Source organism: Anoplolepis gracilipes, chromosome 4, assembly GCF_047496725.1.
Source record: "Anoplolepis gracilipes chromosome 4, ASM4749672v1, whole genome shotgun sequence".
Taxonomy (NCBI): Eukaryota; Metazoa; Arthropoda; class Insecta; order Hymenoptera; family Formicidae; genus Anoplolepis; species Anoplolepis gracilipes.
Window position 1 is genome coordinate 2,523,846 of NC_132973.1, and position 25,477 is coordinate 2,549,322.

Genomic DNA, 25,477 nt, shown 5'->3' on the forward strand with positions numbered 1-25,477 from the left:
CGATTTCCATTCTATTCACGTTTTAAAGAAAATCCCGCTTTGATATATTTATTGTTCTCCCTTTTCGAGATTTATGATGGTCTATCTACGATTTTATATAAACATATATAGGCTCGATTTTAATTGATATTAATTGATTCTCATCCGTGACTTAATTCCGCAACATTGTTTGAATTAATTTTACAACATCCTTTTTTTTATTAAAATCTTGTTAAGGCATATATTGGTATAGAGAGATTGTAAAGTTAAAATTTATTAATAATAAAATCAAATCTTTTTATACGATAACACATACATTGATTTATATAGCAATATTGGTAATTTTGACATATTAATGACATTTCTGCATTTTATGCATGTAAAATTAACTTTTAACAAATATATGTTAAAATTTTGGACAAATTTTAAATTTCTCTATCCATATATATATATTATAATATACACATGTTTATTGTATAATATAAATATTTATAGAATATATTATAGATTATATATATATATATATATATATATATATATATATATATATACATATGTAGACAGTGATATGGCAATTTATGTTCCGACATCGGTAGAATTGGTTCACTTAACCACAATTAACTCTAATAGGTATCGATGCGACCATCGCTAAATCAGAGATGTCATCATTTAGTGTCTGCTGATTTTCGTTCTGGATGAGTTTCGCGGATTCTGTCAGTGCGACACGCGTATAAGTCGAGCGTATCGATCCCTGCCGATCGCGCATCGCTAATTGAAGCTTTAATAACAAATGAAAAATGATTTAATATTCTGCGAGCCTGTTCGAATTGTCTCTCAGCGAATGCAAGAGAATATTGGTACTGATGAGCGCGGCAGAAAAAGCGCTCTCCCACATTTGCGATCTCCCCGATGCTTCTTTTTATTGCATACGTTTTGACCTCCGACTTTTACCGCGTGTCATATTTGTCGTCGAGTTGTTTGGTCGCAACCACTGCGGGTTTCCGGTCACGAAATTCAGAAATAGGTCTTTAAATACATTTCGTGACCATTAACTTGTAATATAAAAAAAAAACGTACATTATTAAATAATAAATAATACATTTCTCATACACAAATAATAATAAAGTTTGAATTTAAATCAACAATAAATTAATTTCAAACATTTTTTAATTAATACAAAATTCTCTCTCTGTTGTGTGCTTGTTCAATTTATTTTATATATATATATATATATATTCGACTGCGATTGAATTTGAATAATAGAAGATTTAAGTGAATTAAAACAGTTGAATAGAGGAAAATTGTGATTTTTTTTTAAAGAATTGCTGGATTAAGAGAAATAATGACAATTAACTTATAACGTTATAAATTATAAATAAGTTATAAATTGCTTTTTTCAGGAGAAGAAAAACTGAAGTAGATTTAAAAATTCTTGATTTTTTTTATTTAAAAAAATTTTTTTCCGTATATTATAATATTTGAAAAGAATATACGGTAAATATTATGATTAACTGTTAACGAGCAACGCAACATTAGCAGTATCAGAGATAAGATAATGATAATTCAAACAAGAAAATAATAATTTTTTTGCAACAATAATGGGAAAAATATACTAAAAGTATAGAAAAAATATATGCAATATTTAATCACATATACTGAATCACGCAGCTTGAACATACATATATCGTATCACTTAAAAAAATGTATAAAAACTTGAATTTTAAATCATATAATTTACCAAATTTTTTATTTTACATTCTTATACTCATATAAAGCTGTCTTTCGTCAATAATCCGTAAAACGAGTAGAGATAAAATAAGCTGTTTATTCGAATGATATGTTATTGGATTATAGTCTACATATAATACGTACATAATTTGACATGATGAAATTTTGGTATTAATTAATATTTTAGTACATCGGATTCAATGTGGGCGGATGGAATTTAACGTAACTCGATTTTACTACACTTCGCTAATAGTTTAGGTAAATTTCTGTGTAAAACATGCAGATTATTTGTGATTGAAAAGTTTTTTTATTTATATTTTAATGTCGTACCTTTCCAGAGTTTTCACGAAAATTTTGAATATGAAACTGCAATTTGTGTGCCGCAAAAATTTAATAATATATGACGGATAAAACTGACGCAAAAACGGTCGCGTGTAATTTGTCATAATTTAACATTCATATAAATTTGAAGTGTATTGAAATGGATATGAAGCAGTTTTTTGCAATAAAATAATCGAAGGAGAAAACTTTGTCGTTGAATTTTGCACGATAATTATGATAGCACGACAAGTTATCGATCATCATCGATACCATTTATAAGAAATGATTTCATCGTTCATTACATTGCGCGATGATTAAAATCACGATTAAAAATAAACGTTATGCTTCCAAAATATAAATTGTGTTCTCAATGTTTTACATATTAATCTAATGTATCATGACATTAAACTGTACTGTCAAGTGTAGTTTAAAACATTTTAGTGAGTCGAGTTAGTGTATATAACATTATACAAAATTTATAACGAAAGTTATACTCTAATTTATAGTATAAAATATTTGTCACAATTTGTTTGTTTTCAATAAAATAATAATCGCGACAGAAATATCGGCATGACAAATAACGTAATTTCTTTGCGTTATCGTAATAATTAATCTTGACATTAAATCAATACCGGGAATATTAATCGCGTGGCTTTGAATTCTCATCAATATCATAACTGTAGACTGAAATGAAAAGTTTGTTGTGACATGTGTAAAAATCTAAGTTTTTCCTCGTATATCAATATATACATAATATATACATTGTAATATATGTATATAATATTATAATATTATGTATATATAATAATTTAATAATATAATTATAATAATAATAATATTTTTTTTTAATTTGATGGTTACGTAAAAATTATTTATTTTTTATTAACACTCTGCTGTAATTAAACCTTTATTAACTTTTTAATTTTTAACATAAGAATTAATTCATTTTAATGTATTGACTGCATTAACACGTTATCAACGAGTTATTCAATTGTAATATCTTTTCTTTTACGATTTTATAGTTTTTTTAACGGAAATTGATTTCTTAGGAAATGATGATGTCTTATCACCGGTAAGATTAGCACACTTGTGATCGATTTCCATTTTGTAATTCTAATAATTTAGCATCTATTAGAAAATTGTTTTAGCAAATGTAGAATTTTTATAATTGATTGTAATAGATGATAGATATTGCTTGTAATAGAAGATGGACACTCGCAGTGTTTATATAACGTACGAAATTTTCGCAATCGATAAGATTAAATTCTTGATAAATTAACTCAAAATGAGGTAAGTTACTATATAATATGGCTAAACAATGAAAGAAATAAATATATAAAATATAAAGCATCGAAATATATTATTTTATGATTGTTATGTATGAGAGAAAGAAAGAGAGAGAGATGCTCATAGAGAATTTTATTTTTTCTGCGTTATTATTACAGTTGTTATACATATAATATAATTATAGTATTATAGTATATTATTACTTTGTTTTTTAAATTTTATTTTATCTTTTTATTTTGATTATATTTTATATTGTTTAAGAGACAGATAAACTGATTAGGATCTAGTTTTTCCCTATTTTTTTCTTTCAAGATGACTCGAGAAAGTCTTTTTAAAGTATGATACCTAAGTAAATTATTTTTCTATCATGATGTTATAAATGATGCATTTAAGGAAGTGATGGTTTAAAAAAGGGAAAACGTAAAAAAATAGGATGTAAATTTTATAAGAGAGACAAAGAGGTTTGTATGTATTTTGAACAAAATATAAGACGTAAAAAAGAAAATTTCAGAATATTTAACTCAAGATATATGAAACAAGTTAACTTATTAGATAATTGATATAATTTTAAATAAAAATACTGTAAATTTTCTAGAATTATCAGATATTTTAGATTAAAAATTTAAATAATTTTTAATTTCTGTTTTATAATCTGTATGAAATACAATGAAACTCTGTCATTTATAAAACATACGAGATATTGTTATCAATGTAATGTGACAAAAAGGATGCGAGTCGCGTGACAATTGTAGCCGTCTCCTGCCGGCGTGCGTTGCATATTTTTAGAAAGTTTTACATTGCAGGGGGGGATGATTTGTACGACGGATGCGGTGGACTTCGGTATCATACGGTGGATGGAAGGGAAGGGTCTTATCGAGTGATAGCAGAGATAGCAGCACCATGACCCAGTCGTATACGTGCTCTTCGCAACGGGTTTCTTAGCAACCGTCGCGTTAAGTTTCGTAAATTTGTAGAAAGTTTCGTGTCCCACACAAATCAACGCTAGGTTCCTCGAAGAAAATTCCATTTCACTGATTTATATGAGACACGGAAACTAGAGTCGGAAACTCTATGTTTCTCTCTGTTTCTGACTTGATGAGCTTCACAAAGTAGTTGCGAATAAGTATGTAATACACGTATTTCTTCTCTATATAAAATTATCTGTTTATTAAAACATTACACAATATTTCTATTTATCATAAAATATTTACTTGTTATAAAATTGATGAAATGTAGATATTGTATATTTATGAAAAATTTAAATATAAAAGAATTTTAAACAATATTTATTATACTGTATATGGGGAGTAATACGATTATCACACACACACACACACATATATATAATATAATTGCACAAAATTATTATATAATGCGATAATGTTTTTGTAGAATAACTAAATAAATTACATTTAATTTTTTACGTGAAAATGTTGTTATTTTTTTTCGTATAATTAATAAAATCAATGTATGATGCATCTTTGCAACGTATCTGAAGCTTATCAAGATTGAATACAGTTGTTTCTCTAGTGTGGGTGTAATTATTCACAAGAGAATATGAATGGAATAATTTAATCATCAGATGTGTTATTCGCTCGTACTAGTAATTTTTAATTATTCCCGGCAGTCACATAATATTTGCAAAGAGTGCATGGCCGTTACGGCACAGAAGGCCATTAACGTGGAAAAGCAGCTTTTGCTCCCGTGTGTATTGACAACACACACACACACACACGTGTCACTCTTTAAACTTTCAAAGGTTTAAACTATTTTTTTCTAAATTGCATTTATTTATTGCGTCTATTTCTTATCGCAAACAGAAAAAATTCCTTTCTTCACATCCTTTGTCTGATAATTCGGGGAGTTTTATATCCGTTAAAACAACATGTACTTGTCTTATTTCCTATGTAGATCGAAATTCTCCGAGTTGTTGACAAAATACGTGATACGAAAAATTATACCATAATTGTCTATATATCAGATTATATATTTTTTTCTCTACATATTATATATATTTTATCTTATTAATTTTTATTTTATTTTTTAAAATTTTATTATATATAATGTGATACAATGAGTAAGTAAAACTTTTTAACGTGCAAATTGTTTGTAATAAACTTTAATTGTAATACAATATGCTATAGAGCTATATGTCACATCTTTCGGTTATTATAAATTTTTACTGGTTATCAGGTATAAATATATACATAGTAGTAAATTTATTAAAAAATTGTAGGTATAAAGAATTGTTAAAAAATTAGAAAATGTTTTGTTATATTTTTTCAAAAGTTAAAAATGAGCATTTGATTTCTAATCTTTATATAATTGTCATTGATGATTTTTATTGAAAGAAACTATCGCCGACTAGTTCACGGATATTTTGCAAAAGATGTAATTAAAAAGAATAATTTTTGATTTGATTCTCATTTCTTTTTAACGTTAATTAAACGTCTCTTGGGAAATTAAACGCGAAAGTAGAGGCGACAGTTCCCGGAAGAGTCTCAAGTTCATCTGTTAGATTTAAAAAAATTACTTCGTGAAAAGATATATGTCGCGACTTAAGGCAGCAGCTACTCCTGCTATAGGTTCGGAAAGCTCATGGTGAATAATTGGCAAAGAAAGAGAGGGAGAAGAAGATGAAAGAGAGAGCTTGTCAAATCAAGAGCTCGCGACAAATCGTATTGCAAGAGCTGAACAACGGTTATGAGAGTGGCACTGATTATATTCATAATCGATACGTCGTTGAGACGACTACCACTGTCGTGACACGCACATGTACACGCAAACAAATCCTTTTAAAACAGGACGATATTAATAAGTCATAAAATCGATTCGCATACACACACACACACACACATACACACACACATATATACACTATGTCGCCTGTTCACTCCTATTACTGATCTCGTTTCTTTAAAAGCCTTGTTTATTCTTGTAATTTTTATCCAATCATAGAGAGAGTTGAGTGTGAGAGGAACTTTCTTACAGCACAATGTATACAGGTCGACGACTCGGAAGAATATTCGAGAAATATCAGAGAAATTACTTTATTTATAGAATATGGCGTTGGACAGATAATTCTAATAGACAGATATGTCTTGTGAAAAATTTCATATCTCAACAGTTATGTGATGTGATAGGCAAGAACTTAGAACTTATTAAGTGTACGCTTTACTTTATATGAAATGTAATAGATAGCAGGATTTTATTTTAGCAATAAATTGAAAAATAGATTGCGTTTGAAATGTCTTACTGCACACACGCATATATGTATACATATATGTATACACATAATCAATACAGAATCACATTTTTCCTATTAACTTAAAATTATATAGAAAATACAAGAAAATAAATATAAGAATATTTTCATCAATTTTTTATAATATAAATGATATAAATATTATCAGTATAAATATTCGATGTAAAATTGATAATTTTATATGTAGCTTATATATTTATTCTTTCTTTCAATTTTTATTACAAGTAAATATTATTTAATATATAATATCTGTGCTACTAGATATATATTTTTTTCTATGGCGATTTTGTAATTGTTATTATTATAGAACAGAAATATCAGATATTATATTAATATATTGTATAATAATATTTAATTATATAAATATTTAATATAATATATATGTATATATATGTATTAAATATTTATATATAATATATATATATATATATATATATATATATATATATATATCACGGATATATATGTAATAAATTTATAATATATCAGGTATATTATATAATTTCATATTACTATGTTATCTCTAATGATTCAATTGCGAGAATGAATTGCGCTTGTGAGAATAGGGATTTAAATGTTGTCTTATTCTAAGAAGGGGTGAGAAATATTGTTCATTCCATGTCTATGCTGCGCCTGCGCGTATAATCGAAGTGAGCGATATAGCGCATGACTCTTAACCGTTGCAGACACCCGGTATAGGCATGGAGCAAGCAGAAGTACACGACTAAAGTTGAGGGTTGCAGCGCACGTGGAAAGAGGAGAGAGAGAGGGCGATAGGGAGAAAGGGCAGACAGCGGTGGATCTTGAAAATTTTCAAAGGGGAAGTCGCATGTATGATGTAAAAATACAAAATTTAATTATCGAATTAAAAAAAAATTATTATTTTTTTAAGATATTTTATATATTGTTACGCGATAATATCTCGACTCTCCAATGAAAAGCATTTTATAAGAAATACGCGATAAGATTACGCGAATGATTCGTGTAATTCTCTCTCTGGATCCACCCCTGATAGAAGAGGCGGTTATTGCGAGAGAGAAAGAGAAAGAGAGAGAGAGAGAGAGAAGGGGATGGAAGGAAAAGGGAAGGATACCGAAATGAGGGACGAGAGGAACGAAGGGGAAGTCAGCGCGAGAGAGACAGAGAGAAGGAGAAGAGGGAAGTGAGAGAGACAGAAAGTGCGAGCCGTGGTCGCGTATCGATCGGCCAGCAGCAAAACTACCCTCTAGCAGGAGAGAGACTTCGCAGTGTGCGAGGGACCGACCACGTACGAGAGTAGTCCGGTGGTGCTCTCGCTCGGTGCTCGTGGGCCCACGCGGATACCCCTCACGTTCCTCACGCACGCACGCAAGCAAGCAAGCAAGCAAGCACGCAGGCACACACGCATATCCGTCCACTCGTCGTCATTCACACGTCGTCGTCCACGGCGGGGTTTATTTAGGAGTGCATTTAAGGGTGCATCCGGTTCGCCGAAGAGCCAAACGCCCGCGGGCAAAGGTGAGAAGGCAAGTGTCCTTGTCGTATGTATTTTCGCTTCGCGTGTAACGCTTTGCGCGTTACAATACAACAATCGCGTTATCTTGCTCTCTGTCGCGTGCGTTAGATTCTTCTCTTCCGCCGAGGATTGTCACTTTCCTCATTCGGCATCGTGTACAGCGTGTGACATTGTCTATAGCTCTCCGGAACGGACGTGTCGTCTCGCTCGCGGATTATAGATCGCACCGAGTCGCGGTCTCGCTGACAATGAGTGTAAGCGAGCTAAAACGACGATGAGAGTTTCTTTTAACTATCATCGATTGTAGACTGTGAACCTACTAACACGGCCGTCTTCATCTCTGCTAACCTGGTCTGTCTCCCTCTTTATACTCTACTTCTATACTTTTGATGTAGCACATACTACATTGTAGAGTATTCTATATTACAGATAACGTTATATAGATCTCTATATTTTAGCGTCACCTACTTTCTTCTTTATCTTGCATCTTATTATACATATTTATTATGTTATAATCTTTTGCCTTATTTCTAGTTCTGTTATAATTTTTTTTTTTTTTTTTAATTTTTATAATTTCAAATATTTAATCTTTTGTTTAATATCTACATCTATAATTTCACTATTTTAACTGTCAAAATTTTTTACTTTTATTGTTTAGTAATTATATATTATATATTATAATTATTCTATACTATTGCTATACTTTTTTACTCATTCCGCTTGACAGAATATAACTATAGTGGTCGAGTTATTTAATGCAACTATTTAATGCTCAACGACTCAGCCAGTACGTTGCCCAGTTTAATCGTTACACTACTGGAAAATTGGGACAATCGTGCTGGTTGCCGAACTGTGTCAGTACGATCCTCCATCTTACCGTCCTTTCGCCCACTTTCCGAATCTCTCGCTTGTTTCCTTTCGCTCCTTCTTCTACTTTCGAACCAGTCGGGTCAATCGAACCGTCCTATGTATTTAATGGAACACCCACGATTAATATACTTAGTTTTTAGTACCCCAGTAAGATTCATTAATAAGGACGCTGCATTAATTAGCAGGGTTCGTTACTAATTGTAAGAGGATTTTGACGATGTGTGTCGCGATCGATGTGTGCCATACCTCTAAACGCTAAGAACCTCCGCCATTCAAGCGGCAACTCGTTAATAAGAGCGCTTATTCGCGAATTTCACAACCGGCTTGTTAACGAATACTTGAATTCTATGACAAGTTTCACTCAAAGAAGGGATATTGATCATGATTTTTTTTACGACGATTCTGCGAGTGTAAAGTGGTTCACGGAGTTCTTTGACTTGACTTGCCTTCGACAAATTTTATCAGATTAATTAATTAATTACGTTAATTTTCGCGACCTTTGCGAACTTGTCGACTGCTCGCATCAATTGTAGACTTTTTTGTTTGCTTAGAGTGTTTTCTTAATTCGACGTGTGACTGGTTTCTTGAAATTTAGTTTATCCGAAATCTATTGTGATCGCGTTATTACTTTCGTGGGAGTCTGTCGATTATTTATGGCACAGTTATCATTATTATACTCGATTGTTGTATACAATCGTCATTATTTGAACTTGATTGTTATATATGTGTTATATAGATTTATTTTAAATAGAGCTTTAGATATTTTTAAAAATTGCTCTTTATTACGTCAGATTGCGTTAATTTAACATTATATTATATATTGGATCTTGTGCGTTTGACACTTGACAAATGTGAACAGTGTGCTTTATTGAAATTTATTATGGATTTATCAATGAAATATCATATGCTTGTTTTGCTAAAACTCCTCCATTAAACATTTATCTCGATGCACATCAGAATTCGTGCAAGAGACAACTCTCAGTGAGAAATATATCGCTCGTTGTTAATGGAGCAAGTTTATTCCCATAGATTCATCGTTTATAGATTTCGCGAATAAAACTTTTGTACCGTACTCTGAACATTCCATGTATGAATTCAATGATGCGCAATATTGTCTTTATTAAGAGGCTGCAATAACTTGCTATTCATGAGAAAAGAGATTTTGTTGTCGCCGCAAAACCATAACTGCTATTGCATATTTGATGCGAAACTTGGCTACCGAAACGAATTATTTGATATTACACAATACAGTTTGTTTTGTTTGAAAGAGAATCTTACTTACGAAAGAGTCACTCACAGAAACACGAATTTGCTGCTAAAGCAAATTTACTTTGCAGCTGAAACGAAATATTCTAGTCTTTGTTAGTAAAAATCGATGTTGCAACGAAACAATGTCATTATGTTAAATGTTATCTGTGATATAATTTCCCTTCCTTTTTCTCTTCTGCAGAATTTAGCAGAATTATTTTTAGCAAATAAAATCAATATTTTTGCAATAAATCTTTTTGTTATCAGTATAGCAATAATAATAAACGTTTGCTGCGACAGCATAAAAATATAAGCCAACAAACTTTCTTTTGTTCCATATTTTTAAAATATTTCATAGATTTATTTATAAATTATTTATAAATTTTTAGAATGTGTGCTTCTTTATTATATTATTATAACATTTCTATACTGTTTGGATTTTTATGGAAAATCGATGTATGCATTTAGCCGCGTATATGATATAAGAATATTTGTATTACTTATTACTTTATGATGACCTCATCGATCGTTTCATAGAATAATAGAGATCTCAATGAATAGTTAAGTTTTATGAATCATGAATCTATAACGCATATTACTTTTTTGTCCTCACTGGAGATGCGATAGCTAGTTAAATTTTTCATACCTAGCAATATCGCTCATAGAATCTCATCTCTTCTCTCTCTCTCTCTTTCTCTCTCTCTTATCATATTAAATGTCTTCGTATTTTTCATGTCGATGTACTTTTGAAGTCGCGCGAGAGCACGTCGCCTGTCGATGAACGCCGCGTGTAGCTAAGAGCACACATTACTTGCTCCTATTAGAGCCTGTTAAGAGGTCGGGTGGGCACGATTGCGATTTCACGCGTGTGAGATCACCGTGGTACGCACGAGGAGTCTGCGACGTGGCACCGGTATTCGCCGGAGCCGCATGTGAAGCGATACGACGCCACCCGGTATTACATCAGCGACAAGTCACGATGTTGGAAAATACACACAGCAGTATACAATATACGATCGATAGCATTGAAAATCATCCCGCTCGTTGTTGGCGAGAGGCCAGCAACCGGCACGATCATAAATTCAGACTTCTTTCGCCCTATTTTCTGACGCGTTTGCTCTCTTCGCGAGTCGCTTTCCCTCGAGTTTACTTTTCACCCTGTTTGACAATCTCGTTTCCGTTTCTGTTACAGTCACAGAGACAGTTTGCGCGTGATTCACAAAGAAGCAACGACACGACAGCACCATGGCGTTCGCCGGGCTCAAGAAGCAGATCAACAAGGCGAATCAGGTAAGTGCGCTTCTCTTTGCCGTGAAATCGTCTTACTTCATGGAAACTTGATAATGCATCTTCTTATGTGCATCAAAAGATCAATATTATTTTCCGCCGTACAATAATTTTGCAAAACGACTGAGAAATGGATCAAATACATGAGATTCAGTAATTTTATTCACATTATTTTTATCCAAATATTTTTTCTTGTATTAAAAATAATAGAAGAAATTATCTATATTTTCAATACATAATATTGATTGATGAAATTATTCTGCATCTCTGAAAAATCGTCTGTGACTAGATTATTTTTTTAATCCAAAGATTTTGTACACCATATAAATAAAAAAAAAAAATCCGAGTGATTAAAATTAGAGTCTTTCTTCGCGATTTAATTGCTCTAATTAAATTACGAGATACCTTACGCGCGTCTATTACGTTATTGATTTAGTGCTTACGTTAAAAAAAGGAGGTGGATATCGCGATAACGATTCCATGCGATGTTGTGACCCATATGATACGCGAAACATTGTTGAAAGTTTTAATTTACATTAAGGTGATACGTTCTCGTACGTCAGGCTACATTATTATGCCAATTACCGGTGCTGCATTACTACTTAAGGGCGAATCTAGCGTCGGTGCACTGCCTCGAACTTTCGCGCAGTCGTTTCGTTCCCGCACGAATGCGCGACGTTCTTACAATTAATGCGATTACGCGTCGCCGGGAAACTCATGATGTTTCCGTGATGCGGCGAGATTCTCCGGGGCCATCAGAATGTTTAATGTAATTGCGAAAACAAGCGAAACGAGATAAAATGCGGGCTGTTAATCATCATCTCTGTGTCGCACGTGAAATCGATATTCTCCCGGCGTTCCCAAGATTCCCGATATACGCATGAGAATTTTTATTATCGAAGAATACTTGGCGATTTTTCTAAGATCTCCGAAAGATCTGAAGAAATGTAAGAAAGCGCATAAAATATGCGGGAATCTCGGAGAAATACCTTATAATGCATCGTAAAACTATTTTATACCATAACAAAGGAATATTTTTTTTCTTTTCAATAGCTCTAATGTCTATTCTGTGTTCGAATTATATCTTAAAAGATTCTTTAGTAAAATTTTATTCCGTCGAATATACATTACTGAGATGATGAAAGATAAGCTCTCATTCCCCGACAGTTTGTCGATGCCAATTATCATTTGGTCCAGTATTCCACATGTGTAGAATTTTCGTATCAGCCGCACACAGCTGCAGTATTATCATTCTGCCATGTTTAATCTTGAAACGACGAGCGGAGAGACATGGTTACCGCTCTTAATACTGAAGTTTAGTTGCAGCAACCGTGACTAATTAACGGCTAATTGTTAATTGAGAGAAATATGCTCAACAGATATCGGCAATGCTATTTCGTATTAATGAAATGAAATCGTAATAAATATAATCGGTTTTTGAAATTCTGGAAAGTATAAACAATTATAGCAAAAATTGTACTTTAACACACAATCTAAATATTAGTTTAGATGGGATATAATATATTTGCCTTTATTATACATATATTAAAAATGTATAAAAAAGAAATATATATATATATATATATATGTATGTATATATGTACTTCATATTAATGAAATGAAACTGTAATAAATATAATCGGTTTTTGAAATTCTGGAAAGTATAAAAAATTATAGGAAAAATTGTATTTTTATACACAATCTAAATATTAATTTAAACAGGATATAATAATATATTTGTCTCTATCATAGATATATTAAAAATTTAAATATATATATATATATATATATATATATATATATATATATATATATATAATTGAGATTTGCGTTTTTTACTTGATTTATTTTATTTTTATTTTCTATAAAAACAAGATATTTAATTGTATAAATTTTTCAATAAAAATCCATGCTCTATTAAAAACATAAATATATAAAAATAGGAATTTTATTTATTTATCTAAATCAATCAATATTTGAACTTCGCGAATAGTATTTCCACTTTTATCTAAATTGAGATTCTTTATACTTTCCAGATTTTTCGTCTGTTATAATCTCGTTTCATGATATACATGGAAGATTATCGCTTAATTTTTATATTAAAAATAATTTATCAGAGAATTTGCTGATTAGAATAATATGTTATAATTATGTAACATACTTATTGTACTCATGTGGTTTTTGTCCCTTGGTATTTTTTTCATTAATTTCGCAAATATTAATATTTGTCTTCGGTACTATGAAAAATCTGTGTAATATGATCGAGATGTATCTTATACAACATGCATGTCATATATATCATGTATACATGTCACATATATCATGTATACATATAACTTTTCAATACCGAATGAAAAACTTGATTACGAAATTCTAACATTGATGCGAGATTCGTTTCGCATTAAACGAAATGCTTACGTGTCGTGAAATATTCTGCGTATATGATAATTCTGACGCATAATATTGAAAATTGCCGTAATTACATATTGCGCTACTCGTAATTACAGATACCGATGAAACATTATTTACATTAAAATGCTCGCATCAGATCTTTTTTTTCGTTAGGTGACATACTGGTAGCAATTATTGACATTACGTGTATACATACATTTGTATTGATTATTATTATACTATTATATTATTATACTATTATATGATTTAAGAATAACTTAGTGTAAAAATTATATTAATTTTAAATTACTTAATTTTTCTATTTATGCTCTGTGTCTATGTATTATATCATTTTGTTGTTTTATATTTGTACATAATTTTTTCTCATATACATGTGTATATACATATACAGAATGTCAGATATGTATATAGAGATAAAAAATATAGACCGATATTATCGTATTCGTTGCCATAAATACATTTTTTTAGAGAAGTTTTTAAAATTTTATTATTTTCGAAACATCTCATATTTTTTTTTTACTTTGAAGTAGAACAAACTCCACCAAGTCTTAATACAGTTCGCTATAAAAGTACTATCCTGTTGGCGACTTGGCGCGTTGGCGGGATGTTATCCTGGCCTTAATTACACCGCGCTGCAAATGCCAAATGCGAAAGCCGCGTCGCCGCGCGAGTAGCGAAAGTTCGATCGAGCGAAAAGCTCAAGCGAGCGACGGGCGCCGTGTCAAACAATGCGAATTATTGCGCGCCGGAGCTTGCGGCGATTGTGTAACGAGCAATTTTAAACTATCGATCGCTCTCTCGCGCGCTCTCGGGGTAACTTCTCGGGGACCGCGCAACGCGCGTCAGCCACTCGCTCCAGCACCGAAATCCTCGGCGACGCATGATGATGGTAACCCATAGCTTTTGACCTTTGCCTCCCTTCTGCTTGTAATTTTTCTAATGAACGAAAGGCGCCGTCAGTCGACGTGTTGGCGTTTGAAAAAAATATTTGCATTCCAAATATTCTTACAGCGAAGTTATGAAAAATTCCGCAATTTTTTACACTTTATGACGGACGCGATAATTATGATTTCTTTTCCAATAGAAAATTAAATAAATATCATGAAATCTTATCGTGTAAAAATTATTTTTCATGCCATTTTACGTGAGATTAATTTAGTAGGTGTTTATTATTTTATATTACAAAATTATTGCTGAGGTGTAAAATATAAATTAACATGCGTTAATATATATGAAAATAAAATTAAAATAAATTATTTTATTAAAATAATCATTATAATGATAGTTTAATGTATGCATGTATTAATCTAGAAAATTTATGTAGTAAACTTAAATTGTATGTATTTAACATTTTATGCAAAAGTAATCAAAATTTTAATTAATACATTTTATATATATAATTATTCGATTAAAATTGAACGCATATAAGCGTCGTTTCTATCAAGAATCAAGAAATATGTTCCATTAAATGTATCCTTGTGTGTGAAAGCAGAAGGTCGAATTAAATTTCAAGAGATACGAGGATGCGAACGCGTATTTTCGAAGCCTCGCAAAAGGCGATCGATCCACCTCTAGCACATATCATCGACGAATTTATAACAGGGAGAAACCATTAACGTCATATAAGTAGTTTGATAAAATTGATAAAGTATATCAATTTTAATTTTCATAATTTAGTTAACTCTTTTAATACAAAAAAAATTATAAACTTATTAAATTAATCAATACGCAAGAATTCAAGGAAACATAGTGACATATATTTTAATCGTAATTGTAATCGAGTATTTTTATACTCTAGCATTTATAATTTACTGTAATTTACTGTAATGATACTATAACAGTTTGTGAATACACTTTTGATTGGCTTACTATGATTTATGAGGGCAATTTGTTTCTGACTAACATTGTAATATATATCTTCACATATAAAAGTATAGTTCAGCATTAGTGCACACGTAAATAACGCCTCTATGTAACATATTGCGTCTCGGCGAAAATTGCGTGTCTATCTCATCGAGCGTGTTGGGAAACCCGTAATCGAACGCACATGCACACGCAAACAAATATACGCACGTAGCTACTTTACTTTTTGCAGCCTAATTGCATTTGCCACGATATATACATGTAATACATAATACTCGCATGCACGTGGGTAGGTGTGTGTGTGCGTAGGCGTACAGTCGGATGTGAAGTTCTAACAATAAGTCGCCGTTGTATCGTCGTTGTGATGCCGCGTATTATGCCGTCGAATCTTGCATTATCGCGGATGTCCCGTTCATCGTTATCGATATCAGAACGATGGCGAACGGATATTTTTATGACGCTGATGCCTTCTCAATGTCGTGAACTCGTCGATGATATTAGAGGCGGATCGATCGCGTGAGAGGCTTCGAAAATACGCATCCGCATCCTCCTATGTCCCTGAAATTTAATTCCATTTATATGCAACCTGTATACACAAGGATGCATTTAACGAAACACCTTTCTTGATTCTTGATAAAAAAAAAACAACGCTTACGCATGTTCGATTTTTAATTGAATGGTTATATTAATTAATAAAAGAGAAATGCAGTTGTATATATTTAAAATATAAAAATATAGCTTTACGGAAAAATATTTTTTTAATTAAAATTACAAATATTGTTACAACGTTACATATATTATAACAAGAATTAAAAATTGTGACAACGTAAAATAACAAACATATCATAGAATAAAAAAATAAGAAATATATCATGATAAGGAATGATGTAACAATTTTCATTACTTTTATAATTCACAGATAATTATTAATTTTTTAAAACACATAAATGAATGACATTTAAAAGAATATAAAACTTACAAAAAATGGCTTAAAGGAACTTAAATAACAGGTTTTTTAACTAATAAAAAGAAATTAATAAATAAAGAATATGTGATCAAATCGATTATTGCGCTGAGGAAGACCTGAATAATTGGGTCGAAACGTCCGCCGTTATATTATTTGATTCTAATTATATATTCTTTATTGAATTAATTTGACAATATTGTATAAGTATCATGTTTGATTTAATTATATCTGGTTATTGCAAAATTGACGTCATTAGTTAAAAAACCTGTTATTTAAGCTCCTTTTTAAGCCATTTTTTGTAAGTTTTTTAAAAATGTATAGAACAATCGATTAAATTTTATTATTACCGCCAGGCAAAAAAGAATATAACATTTCTCCACAGAGTAATTATTGTAATTTTGTCCCATAGATATTTTTAAATATTTCTTTCAATATATATGATCATTCATTGTAAATATTGAAATTATTTTCTCATTTCTTTTGAAAGATCAGATGTACTTTGGTTATTTTTTTATATCAAAAATACAGTTTGCGCGGATGTACCAACCTATTAATTCCAATCTGTACTTGATATTTTGAGCGAGCAGATATATGCTTGCGAAATTTGACGCCGATTAAAACTACTAGTATTCTAACATTCTGGCCGCATTTTATTATTATTGTAATTCGAGTTCAAAGATTACGTTTCACAAATTGTGCCCGTTGAGTGCGGCAATTAATCCCTATTTAAATCGGCAATCAGATCTGCGACGCGGATACTTTCCTTTAAAGGTTGTTTAATGTACCAAATATATACCAAATATGTACCAAAAACTTACGACACGCGTCGTAATTTCTTGCGGCATTAAAATTCAAGCTTTTATTCAAGCCGATCGAGTTGGAGTTGCAAGAACTATGAGTCGACTATAAATACGATCGCTTTCGAGTTTCAATCTCATTAACATGCGCGACATTTTTACAGTTATATTCATATTTTATGTAATCGGCATTATTATGGTTTTTGAATAAGGAACTAATACGGATACTTATTTGCAACTAATAAAACCTTAAGTCCTCCATTTTTCTACTCCTTTGGAACAAAGTAAAGAATTGAATAATTGATTAGGTAAAACATTTTCTCGTGTGCTTATGTTTACGCTTTTTTTTAATAATATTACTGTATAATCGGGGAGAGTATATTTTATAAAATTTTTTAATAAAGATTGAGAGAAAGAATTTAATATAACACCTGTGAGAATATATATATATTATAGAAACTACCATATAGGTTTTCTCTTTGCTATATATGTCTCATATATGAAATTTTAACTTTTAAAATTTCCGCATATTTTATACTTTGTGTAGTGACTTCACATTTCTTTATTATAAAGTTTATCACACAATATATCATAGACGTGACCTAAATCGCCGGAAGTATGAGACGTAAAACGAGCAATGGATGACGGCTATGTCCTTGTACGCACTTCTGAAAATGGGTCATCATTAAATATGGGTCAGGGTCTTTTTCTCTCTCTATCTCCGTCTTCTGCAAGCTATTCGCGAAGTTCCTGGCCGCTTAGCGCGATTAATCGCGTACAATACTATCTCCATATTATCCTCTCTCTTTGTGTATGCAATGAATCGCGCACATAGAGGAAAATAAATTGTATAGCATTATACTACGGAATTATATTTGTTCATTGTCGAGGATTCGATTTTTTGTTTAATAGAATGCAATGCTACGAATTAATCAAATATTTTTCCGATTATTAAAAATTTCAACAATCTGTTATTCCTCGTCGAAATCAATAAAATATCCGAATTTATAAGAACGAAATCGAATTATGGTTACAAAATGAATTTAGATTTTAAGGTAGAATTGATAATGTCAACAATAATTCGTGCTAATTTTAATTTATTTAATTCGCTTTTATTCTCTTATTGTCTGCGTTAGAAAAAGATAGAAAATGAAGAAAATAGAATTACTAAATTCTGATTTAGTTAATTTTGATCCTGATAGTTTATTTTATCTTTCAAACAAAATTCGAAAAAATTTCCATTTATAATTTTAGGTATAATATAGAAAACATTTGAAATAGAATATATACATACATTTATTAAATTATATGTATGTATATCAAGAGATATGCATGTATTAAAATAGAAATATAAAATTATAAATAGATTTTTATCTTGAATTTTTTCGTGAATTATAAATCGCCTAAACTAGGCTTCAGATCTAATTAATGATTGTGCAATTCGATTTTAAATTAATTAATTTATTGAAATATAGAAAATGTTTGAAAAATATGTTTAAGATATTTCTGTTTGAAACATATGCAAATTTTGACATGTGTAATTCAGTGAATAAAAACCTATGAGATTTATCAAAGTTTGTCTTGAAGCTAATGTTTAAAATTTGTTTAATAAAAATTTCATATAATTGTCGCGAACTTTTCATGTTAAATGATCTGACTAATTTCTTCAATTTTGAAAGGATATGAACACAAATGATATTTCGTGATGATTGACGAGATTATTGTTTTTTTTAAATATTGATATTAATATTATTGAATCTAAGAAAAAATCATCCTTTTTTTGTCGGTAATATTTTCTTTGCCTTTAACCTTCTTTTTCTCTCTTTCTCTCTCTCTCTTTCTTTCTACCCACTGTACTTTTCAAAGCTTTAATCTCTGACTTTATCCTTGGAAATATCCTGTTGTTCGAGAAAATCTTCGCCGTCTTCCAGGATCCTAACTTAACGAACAATTGGTCTGTATTATATATTAGTTATATGGTCCGTGAAAATGTATATAAGCTAGTATTTATAACAATTTATGTTGTTCAAGAAGATTTCATGGGAACGATCTCGTACGGGATAATGATCGCACGAGCGTGAAATACTTGTCTGAATCCTATATTTATACGTCTAAATGCTAAAGTATATATCTGCCTTCTATTTTTAAAATTTAATACATTTTTAAAATATGACTTTTTATGATTTTTGCATTTTTTTATTCTTAAAAAATCTTTGAATCTTCTCAAAATCTGAGATTATCTGTTCGAAATTTTTATCTGTCTAGAATTTTTAGCTTTACTTTTTAATTCATATTTTTTTGCTTTAATATTTATATATTCAGATAAAGTTTTTGTTAAAATTATAATTTCCATATTTATAATTCACACGAATCAGTGTGAATTATATTTAAAAATTATTATTATTATTCTATGCTTATCAGCTACCTGACAAAATGCAAAATAAAAGGGTGTCGACGACCTTTATGATATATTATATTTCATCTGACTACTTCTGCATTAAGAGTTAAGAAAGAAAGTTTTGACAAATTTAACTAAGCCAAATTTTGACAAGTATCAATCACGCTATCCCTTGATTTTACGTGTCGGATTAAAAGATCCGTAAAGTCGATAAAACGCGTTGTTCATTTGGCTATTATGGGGCTTTAGGCTAAAAAAAATAACAAATTTTTCTTGCAGTATATGACGGAAAAGATGGGCGGAGCAGAAGGAACGAAGCTCGACGTTGATTTTGTGGATATGGAAAGGGTGAGTAGTGTCTTTCTGTGCACTCTCTGTGCGAGTGTATATGTGTGTTAAGAAGACCATCTTCCATATTTTCACATGATTCCTTTGTGAGAACGTCAAAGAAAGATGACTTGCATGTTCTATATGGCGGCATTATTTATTGAATTTCAAAGATTTACCTGGCTTCTTCTGGCTTTGCCGATGGTCCTATCAATCATTTACTAATCTTTAGAAAGCCTTCTTAATATTTCAGACAAAGTCGGAAAAGCGTTTTATCGCTTTCTTTTTAAATATAGATTGATTTAAATTTGATATCATATGGAGGATCTGAATAATTTTCTCGAAAACATTTTGTCTCTTCCTGATTAAATTATCCTTAATTCTTCAATTTTCTGTAAAATCTTATAATGTTAATTGTGTTTATTAACAAATCTATGTCGATAATTTTGAGATAAATAGAAGTTTTGAATGGTACAGATATCTTCTTACAAGTTATAAAGCGAAGGTTCAGGCACATGATTTGTCAAAAATAAAATGATTAAATTTTATCCATGTTGAATATATCAAGAAATGCTAAACATAGTTGTAAAACAAGAGGATAGCTTAAGCTGACAACTGCATTATGCAAAATTGCAAATATTACTCCTAGGCCCAATTCCATAACTTATACTAATCGGAGTTCATAACCATCTTTGTTTCTTTTTTATAAGTTCTGAAAAACGAAATAAAAAAGAATTAAACTTCGATTAAAATAGGTTGTGAAACCGAGGCCTAAAGGATAATATCTCGAATGCTTCTATTAAGTTCGAATATTAAGCTCGAATTGATAATCCATCTCTTATGTACGAAAGAATTTCTTGACGTTCTCGTTAATGCAAATCAAAACAAGAGATAAAAACTTGACATAAAAACGTTACGTGCAGAAAACAGATGTCACGTACGAGCTCGTGGAGGAGTTGCAGATGAAAACGAAGGAGTTCCTCCAGCCGAATCCGACGGCGAGGGCGAAGATGGCAGCGGTCAAGGGCATTAGTAAGCTTAGTGGTCAGGCAAAGGCCTCCACCTATCCCCAGCCGGAAGGTGTACTTGGCGATTGCATGCTAATGTACGGCAAGAAAATGGGCGAGGACAGCATTTTCGGTAAATAAAATTTAAATCCGATACAATCATGTCGAAAGAAGAACCTCGATCCGCATTGTTTTGTCTACTTAAAATAAAAAATACTTTCGATGCAAATGCATTTATACGAATGGCATCCTTATGCCAACTCGTGTCGCTATCATTTTTACTCGTGAAACTACAATTATTATCGTGTATTTTGTTTAAAAATTTTACATACAGGTACACAATGTATTTTCTCTGCTATAAAAAAATATTTTTTTTACTCGATATTTTTTCATTCGAAATTTTTTCATAAAAATTCATTTAAAACTATTTTAAACAATGAAAATGGTCTTTCGAATTCTATTATTTTTGCATTCGAAATTTATTAACGTTTGACGTGAAATATAACCTGATGTTTAAAGAGCCGGCAGATTACTCTTAGGCGATCATTAGAATATAATGTCTAAACATCACCTTATTTTTCACTCCTCTATCCTTGTAGCCCAGACTCTCATTGAAATGGGCGAGGCTATGAAGCAGATGGCAGACGTGAAATATTCGTTGGATGACAACATCAAGCAGAACTTCCTCGAGCCGCTACACCATCTGCAGACCAAGGATCTCAAAGAAGTGATGGTACGGTTATTAGAAAAGTTGTGTACTCGCGCTCGCGGCTAAAGAAATCATCGCGCTTCGCGTACGGTTTTGACGTGCACAGGTTCTATCTCTATTGGTTTGTTGTTCCAGCACCACCGGAAGAAATTGCAAGGTCGTAGGCTGGACTTTGATTGCAAGCGAAGACGTCAAGCGAAAGGTATGTTAAAATTTTTCTCTGCATGTGTGCTCTCGTTTTCTCGCGCTCTTTATTGATTTATGCAGCGAACGACGTCGCGCGTGTCCTTGCACGAACGCGTCTTGTCGCTCGCAATTTGAAGAGTTTAAATAAAAACCACGACCACGAGGGAAACAGTAATGCGCATAATAACGCCACATGATGGAAGATTGCACCTCTAGCGGAGAATTCTGCCAGAACCGCACGATCGTGATCTCCGTAATAGTGATGTCGTAAAAGAAAACGACATTAAGGCAAGGCTCTCTGCTGAGGCGAGGGGTCACAACTGTAAAAAAAAACCGTCATTTTCACAAAGATAAAGGTGTCGTGACCTTTCCTCCCTTCCATCCGCAAGCGGAGAATGTACATCTCCGATAGAAAAAAAAAAAAAATTACAGTTGCGAAATCGTCTTTGTTCGAGATTGTGATGCGAATGAAGCGCCGAGAACGATGCGCTACGAAAAACAATTGTAGCTGCAAATAAAACTTTATCATTGTTTTGTCATCTTTGTTAATGTACTATATCTTTTTTATTGTAACATAATTTAATTTTCAATTGATACTATCTTAGTTTTGCATTAATTTTTATTATTCAATCTTAATTTTAATATTAACTATTATTGCATTCTGCCTAACAAACCATACGCATTATTTTCTTTTGTCTTTTTTTTTTTCAAGTTTTATACAATTTTTACTTTGCATTAATTATTATTATTCTATTTTAATTTTGGCATTAACTATTATTACATTCTGCCAAACGATATGTATTATTTTCTTTTTTTTTTTTTTTTTCAAGTTTTATACAATTTCTACTTCGCTTATGCTTTTTTTAATGAAATGACTTGTCAATGGATTTTGAAGAAGACAGCTTTATTTTTTATTGCCGGCATGCATATGAAAAAAACAAAAATTGTATCTCATACATTTACTCTTTCGAAATAGTGTTATTAAGATGAAATTGTTGCATGAATAGAGAAAAAAACTCTTGTTTGTGTAATAGAAATGAAATCTTTTACTCGCATGCTGCGCTGCATGAGTATGTTGGAATAATAAGTCAGCCATATTGTGGATTTACAAGTAGAGCGAAGAGAATGCGAACGCTTTTCTTTAATGTATCCACTTTATATGCAGCAGGAATTAATTTTCATAATGATCAGCTTACATACTATTTTTGAGCTATTTATTTATAAATACACGCCATAAGTTTGTAGTATTTTGATTCAATGAGGGAAAGACTTTTATCCGTACTTCTTTTATACTTTGTATAAATATTAATTCAAGAAACTTGTATATTAATTTTACATTATACATTTATATATTAATTTATTAATTGTGTAAAGATAACATGGTATAGGGAGTATCTCTTAAGTTTCTGTTAAAATTACAAAATTTCAACAATGATCGAAAGTTAATTCGAATTCTTTATCTGTTTGGAATAACATGTCCAATAAGATGTCCAATGATTAATTACGTTGATACGTTATTTTACGTTGATTTTATCGCCTCGAATAATTTTTGCTTTTTTTATTGACAATGTGATATGTCTGCTGGACTTAACAATTAGTGACTGGGAAGAGATCCGCCAGTCCGCATTTCGGAAGTCCAGCACGGTCGAGCATTTCGTCGCCGTATATTGGTATGGTGACTTCCATTACGCGCTTAGGAGTTTGTCGCTAATCCCGTATTTTTGGAATTTTGCCACTATTACATATCGTCGATCAATACTTCCTCCCATTATTAGTAGTCGCCTGTAAAATTCCGCTAAAGTTTCCAAATGACGAAAGTAATCTCGCAAATATCCGAGAGATATATAATAAACATCCAAAATTCAAAATAATTTTTATATACCTTTAAAAAAACATTTTAAAAATATTTATTTAAAGAATTAAACGTTCATAAACATAATATTTCGTTAAAACGTTTCGTAATAAACGTTAAAAACATAATATAAAACTTTTATATTTTCTGTTGTTTTTGTATTACCGTTCATTTAGAAATAATAATTTCATAAGTTATTATTTGCCACGATACTGAGGCACGCTTTTTACAGCGCCCAGAAATACGCTTGCGAATTCGTAGAATTAATTACGCTTTTCTGTTTTTTTTTCCGCGCTGTATTTTAAGTGTTTAGATTTAGGAAGCAACCCCAGTAGTGCAACCTTTTTAATGCCGTTGGCGGGGCAACCGTTTGCGAACAGGTTCTCACGTTTCAGACGACGAGATTCGTCAAGCCGAGGAGAAGTTCGCCGAGAGCCTTCATCTGGCGCAGATGGGCATGTTCAATTTACTGGAGAACGACGTAAGTCGACGTCATCGTTATATTAAATTGTATCGATAAGTGAGGGCCAATATTTTCACATCGTTCCATTGCAGGTCGAACAAGTCGCTCAAATGGCAACCTTTAGCGAAGCTCTTCTCGAGTACCATCAACAGTGTACTGAGATACTTAGAGGGTTGACGGAGACGCTTCTCGAAAAGTACGTTGCAATAAAAACCAATATTCGTAAACGCACATTGAACGAGTTAAATATAAATATACGTCATACATAATTTTTGCATGATGTAGAGGTAGCCGAGAGGGCATTCTCAATAATTTTTTTCATTTTGATTTTGTGACGTAAGCCAGAATTTTTTCGAATAATGCATGTTTGTTTTATATTAATTTAAAAAAAAAAAAATAAATAAGGATCCTTTTTTTTTTTTTTTTGCGCAAAAGGAGTCGTGATGTAACTTCTTCCATTAACATATTTAAATGACGCATAGCAATCATTCTCTTCGGACAATGTTGTCTACGAGTGAATTTTTTACTTTTTAGGAAGGAAGAGGCGGCGAACCGACCAAAGATAGAATTCGTGCCGAAGACATTGTCGGATTTGCACGTGGAGGGTGGATTGTCGGACCACATGAACGGTGGGAACTTCTCCCTTCACGGTAAAACACATTTCACAGATACTTCACACACGGCGCGACGACATTCGGGTGGTCTGGCTGTGTCTAACTGTTCCTTATTCTTTCTTTCTCTTTGTCATGCCGACGTGTCCTTATGTGGTTCCACATTGACCGATATATACATATTGCATCTGTCTTTTATATCTCGCTCCCCTTCGGCGAAACTATTCAATATCAAATCTTCTCTATGCTTCGTTCTCTCGCACAAATTTTACTACCTGCGCCTGTCAAAACTATAATCGAGACGATCCACTTAATTTTATCTCCTGAAATTTTATTTTGTCTTGTGACTTGAAGGAAATGTTATCTTATCATTTTTTCTGGGTTAAATATTTAAATCTAGATTTT

At 31.5% G+C, this 25,477-nt stretch overlaps 1 protein-coding gene across 8 annotated transcripts in view; it reads left to right on the forward strand.

Moving 5' to 3' along the window:
- Positions 1 to 25,477, forward strand: part of Endoa (SH3 domain containing GRB2 like, endophilin-A) — a 31,106-nt gene that overhangs the window by 785 nt on the left and 4,844 nt on the right. The window contains exons 1-10 of one of the 8 annotated variants that reach the window (XM_072889444.1): positions 7,679 to 8,077; positions 11,386 to 11,483; positions 20,197 to 20,265; positions 21,168 to 21,384; positions 21,851 to 21,984; positions 22,096 to 22,162; positions 23,745 to 23,816; positions 24,394 to 24,479; positions 24,554 to 24,657; positions 24,996 to 25,111. In XM_072889444.1, the coding sequence (XP_072745545.1) occupies positions 11,439 to 11,483; positions 20,197 to 20,265; positions 21,168 to 21,384; positions 21,851 to 21,984; positions 22,096 to 22,162; positions 23,745 to 23,816; positions 24,394 to 24,479; positions 24,554 to 24,657; positions 24,996 to 25,111 (910 nt within the window). In that variant the 5' untranslated portion in view covers positions 7,679 to 8,077; positions 11,386 to 11,438. Of the gene's footprint in view, positions 1 to 7,678; positions 8,086 to 11,385; positions 11,484 to 20,196; positions 20,266 to 21,167; positions 21,385 to 21,850; positions 21,985 to 22,095; positions 22,163 to 23,744; positions 23,817 to 24,378; positions 24,480 to 24,553; positions 24,658 to 24,995; positions 25,112 to 25,477 lie in introns of those variants that run through there. The other 7 variants (XM_072889442.1, XM_072889445.1, XM_072889450.1 and 4 more) reach the window with 7 other exon arrangements.